Source organism: Trypanosoma conorhini (assembly GCF_003719485.1).
Source record: "Trypanosoma conorhini strain 025E chromosome Unknown Tco_14.4_contig_00595, whole genome shotgun sequence".
Lineage (NCBI taxonomy): Eukaryota > Euglenozoa > Kinetoplastea > Trypanosomatida > Trypanosomatidae > Trypanosoma > Trypanosoma conorhini.
Window position 1 is genome coordinate 1775 of NW_021704668.1, and position 3541 is coordinate 5315.

Below are 3541 nucleotides of genomic sequence, written 5' to 3' on the forward strand. Positions count from 1 at the left end.
GCCAAACCGACGTCATCAGCTCTAGGCAGTCCAGCAGCGTTAGCCACGGCTCGTGCTTCTTCTCCTCCATCTCCTCAAACGTCGCAAAATTTTTTGCTCATGAGTCGCCTCTTCATGTATTTGCGGGCGTCATCCAGCGCAGCCTTATGCCGATTCATGAGTGACACGGACAGCGTGTACGGGGTCTGGTCTCTGAGGCAGGAAAATCGAAACATGTACCCGCTTAACACAGCGGCAACTTTGCGTAGTTCAGGCGGCTTCGTTTCATCCGTAAATAGAAGAATCAGGGCGCGTGCTATCAATAACATGTAATCCATGTACCTCCTCACATCGGGGTTGCAAAGACCCTCCTCCATGTTCACGTCATTCGAGCCATTCCGCGGAATATTCAGCTTCTCATGCAGCAAAACCAATGCATTCGCTAGTGGTGTAGAGAGTGTTCCCGCATTTTGCTTCTTTTCAGTCAGAGTCCCGGTAATGACGGAGGCCAGCTGCTCAACCACCTTGTTCGTGGTATCTGGGTGCGTGATTACCCGCCACATCTGCTCCATCAGCTGCTTGTCGTTCAGGGCAGGCTCTTTGAGCTTCTTTTGCACAGCCGCAACCATCTCATTTAACTTGGCGCCAGGCACCGCACTGGACAAACTCTCCGCCATGCCGGAGTGAGAAAAGGCAGGGGCAAGTATCTTCGTCGCTTGTGGGCTCCCGCCTTCTCGCAGTTGGCGAGCATTCATCGGTCTCGACGGTGTCGTCTGAACAGGACAGACCCATTTCTCCACCTCTTCACGGCTCTTGGCTTCCTTACCAAATCCTGCCACACCACTGCGGCGCGGCTCAGCACCAAATTCGACAGCGGCAGGGTGCAGCTCCGCAGCATGACCGCCGTGCAAGGAACTGGATGGTGTCCCATTCTCTGTATTTGGGGCGTGGCTGTGAACGCCAGCCCGGGGCAGGCTGGGGTCGCTGTGGCTGCGAGGATGCAACACATCATCGTTTCCAAGGAACATCATATTTGAATTAGGACAAACAGTCGCCTGACTGCTGTTATTGGTAGCGGCGCGGGTGACACCGTGCACCTCCGACGTGTCAATCGAAGGTTTCTTGCAGGCAAACTCCAGACTATTAAGATACACAATATCCACCTCCTGTATCTTGTCTTCGCCTCGATTTTGCTGTTGCACCCACGCTGCCACCTCCTTCGCGACGGACTCCTGTGTGAACCCGACTAGGGCACTGACTGTTTTGGGCGCATTTGTGGCGACGGGGGAGGGAGTGGGATTCATTGTCCATATACGATGCCACTTTGCCCCTTTACAGACAAAATTGGATTGTAGCACTCTCTCCGCATTCGCTGCATTCAGGCCATGAAGAGCCAGAAAGTGTTTAATGTCCCCGTTATAAGGCAACTCCTTGCCACTCATCACAAATTGCAGCATGGCTTCGTGTATGCTATCCCGCTCTGATTGCTTACGAGGACGCGAAGGTTGCCGTGAAGCGCCTCGCGGCCTCTCTGACGGCGGTTGCGAGTGTTGCTGGCCGGTAGTCAACGGTTTTGCGGAGTTAGCGGAGGACACCAGTGTGTCGTGTGTCCCAGCCTCCGACGCATCCGGACCTAAATACCGCACCTTCAGCTGACTGTGTTGTTTGCGCGGAACAAAATTATCGAACTTTCCAACGGCCAACTCCGCCGTGCCCCTGCAAGGGAAAAACACCACTCCCGCACGAGAAGGGTGCTGTGCTTGGCAGTGCGGTGGCAACAACTTGGCATTAAGGGCGGAAAATGGGAAAAATATGTCCAGCAATTCCTTCTGCGTGGTGCTAGGATCCAGGTTGGAGACGCTCACAAGGTGGTATCCGTTGCCACGGCAATATTCAACGTACTTGTCCATGGTCTGTTCTGCATTGACGTCTGGCGTCAACGCGGTGGAAGGCACGGCGGTGGGGTCATGCGAGTTTGGCGTTATTGGAGACGCTGAGGCATGCGGCCACCTCTGTGCTTGCGCCCCGCGATCGGGGGCAGGGAGTGATTCAGAGCCAGTTACTGCGCCTGCTTGCCACGGCGTTGCGGCCGCTGTGGGTCCTGCAGGGAGCGCCACAGCCGCCAAGGGCCCAGACTCGCAAAATGGTGTCGAATGCAACATGGGCGCCGAAGTTGCGGCCCAAGCTCCATTAATTTGAAAACAAGGCGCCCGAAACTCCTTGGCGTTTGGGTTCAGCTTGGATATAAACGCATCTGCCTGGCACGCGGAGGATGGCCGCTGAGACTCGTGTCCTGCCTGCCGCGTACTCTGGTCGGCCTCACACGCCGCGACCGCGAAGCCTCGTTTTGGCCCCATCAGAGCAGCACCGTCACTCGCCCCCGCGGGCATCCTCGTGGCCGCAGGCCGCTCTCGCGCCTCTGCCCCTCCCTCGCCGTCATTCGGTCCGGAGCCGGGGACGGGCCGCCGCAGGCTGCTCCCCGGCTGAACGAGGCGCGACTGCGCCTGCGGCGGCCCGGCAAGCCCCTCGTCGGCGTCCGGTATTGGCGATGATTCCTCGCCCCCTTTCATCGCACGACGACTCGACAAAACACCACGAGCCAAAACGAAAAACAAACCCCCCAACAGTAAAAAAAAAATAAACAAATAAATAACTCAAGAAGACGCCAACCGCTTCCTCTCCCTACCGACTGAGCGCCGCGTATGCCCTTCTATAATATTGAAATTGATATATGCGCGCGCAACCGCAAGTAGGTGCCTTTATTGCCTCGCGTATCCCCCGCTGCTGGCGCCGGTGGCGGCAGAGCAGCGGATGCTTCCTTGCGAGATGAGCGACGGGGGGGGCGCTTGCAGCGCCGATCCCTTCGCAAGTTGTTGATGTTTTTTTTTCTTCTTCTTTTTTGTTTGCTTTTCACACCTCACGTGTGTTTTCGCTCCCACGCAGAAAAACTTGCTGCGCACTTCCTGCCGGAGACTCAGCAGCCGCCGGTGTTTGTGCACGTGCGCAGGCTGAGCGGCCGGAAACGCGCACCGTGTCTGGGCGCCCACAAAAAAGCACAAAAACGAGCGGAGGCAGCCCGAGGGGAAACAACAACAAACAAAAAAATTCAACAAGCCAAAACAAAAAAAAAGACAAACAACAACACAAGAAAAAGTGGTCACTGGCTTTGGCCCTCTGCGGACGCTGTGTCGCTGCTACTTTGCACGGGGAAAGCGAAGGGGGAGGGGGCAACTCCAGCACCAACAAACAAACAAAAAAAGGTTCCTAACTAGCCGTACAGAGACAATGGTGTGTGTGTGTGTGTATGGGAGGCTGGCTCTTCGTCTCCCGGCTGGGCGATGCAGGCACAACACACGCAGCCGGTCGCTCTCAACTCGTCGGTCAACTTCTCCTTATCCCTCTCGCCTCTTCCGCTTCACGCACTTATTCTGCTCTTCTGCACCACCTCAGCGGCCCACGCACAGACAGACACACACACACAAAAAAAAGGGGGGGAGGGGAGGGTGACGCTCAGAGAATACACGTATATATATATATATATATATATATATATATATATATA

At 55.7% G+C, this 3541-nt stretch overlaps 1 protein-coding gene across 1 annotated transcript, besides 6 other annotated features; it reads right to left on the bottom strand.

Annotated features, from left to right (window-relative positions):
• Nucleotides 1-74: 74 nt before the first annotated feature.
• On the bottom strand, nucleotides 75-2549 carry Tco025E_07567 (putative RNA-binding protein; the record flags this gene model as incomplete). Its single annotated transcript, XM_029374432.1, has 1 exon — nucleotides 75-2549. The coding sequence occupies one exon, from the start codon at nucleotides 2547-2549 to the stop codon at nucleotides 75-77; it is 2475 nt and encodes an 824-aa protein (XP_029225550.1).
• Nucleotides 2550-2606: 57 nt separating this feature from the next.
• Nucleotides 2607-2640: a sequence feature (A-rich).
• A 218-nt stretch (nucleotides 2641-2858) lies between these two features.
• Nucleotides 2859-2890: a microsatellite.
• Nucleotides 2891-3064: 174 nt separating this feature from the next.
• Nucleotides 3065-3132: a microsatellite.
• Nucleotides 3133-3267: 135 nt separating this feature from the next.
• Nucleotides 3268-3286: a microsatellite.
• A 148-nt stretch (nucleotides 3287-3434) lies between these two features.
• Nucleotides 3435-3460: a microsatellite.
• A 43-nt stretch (nucleotides 3461-3503) lies between these two features.
• Nucleotides 3504-3541: a microsatellite.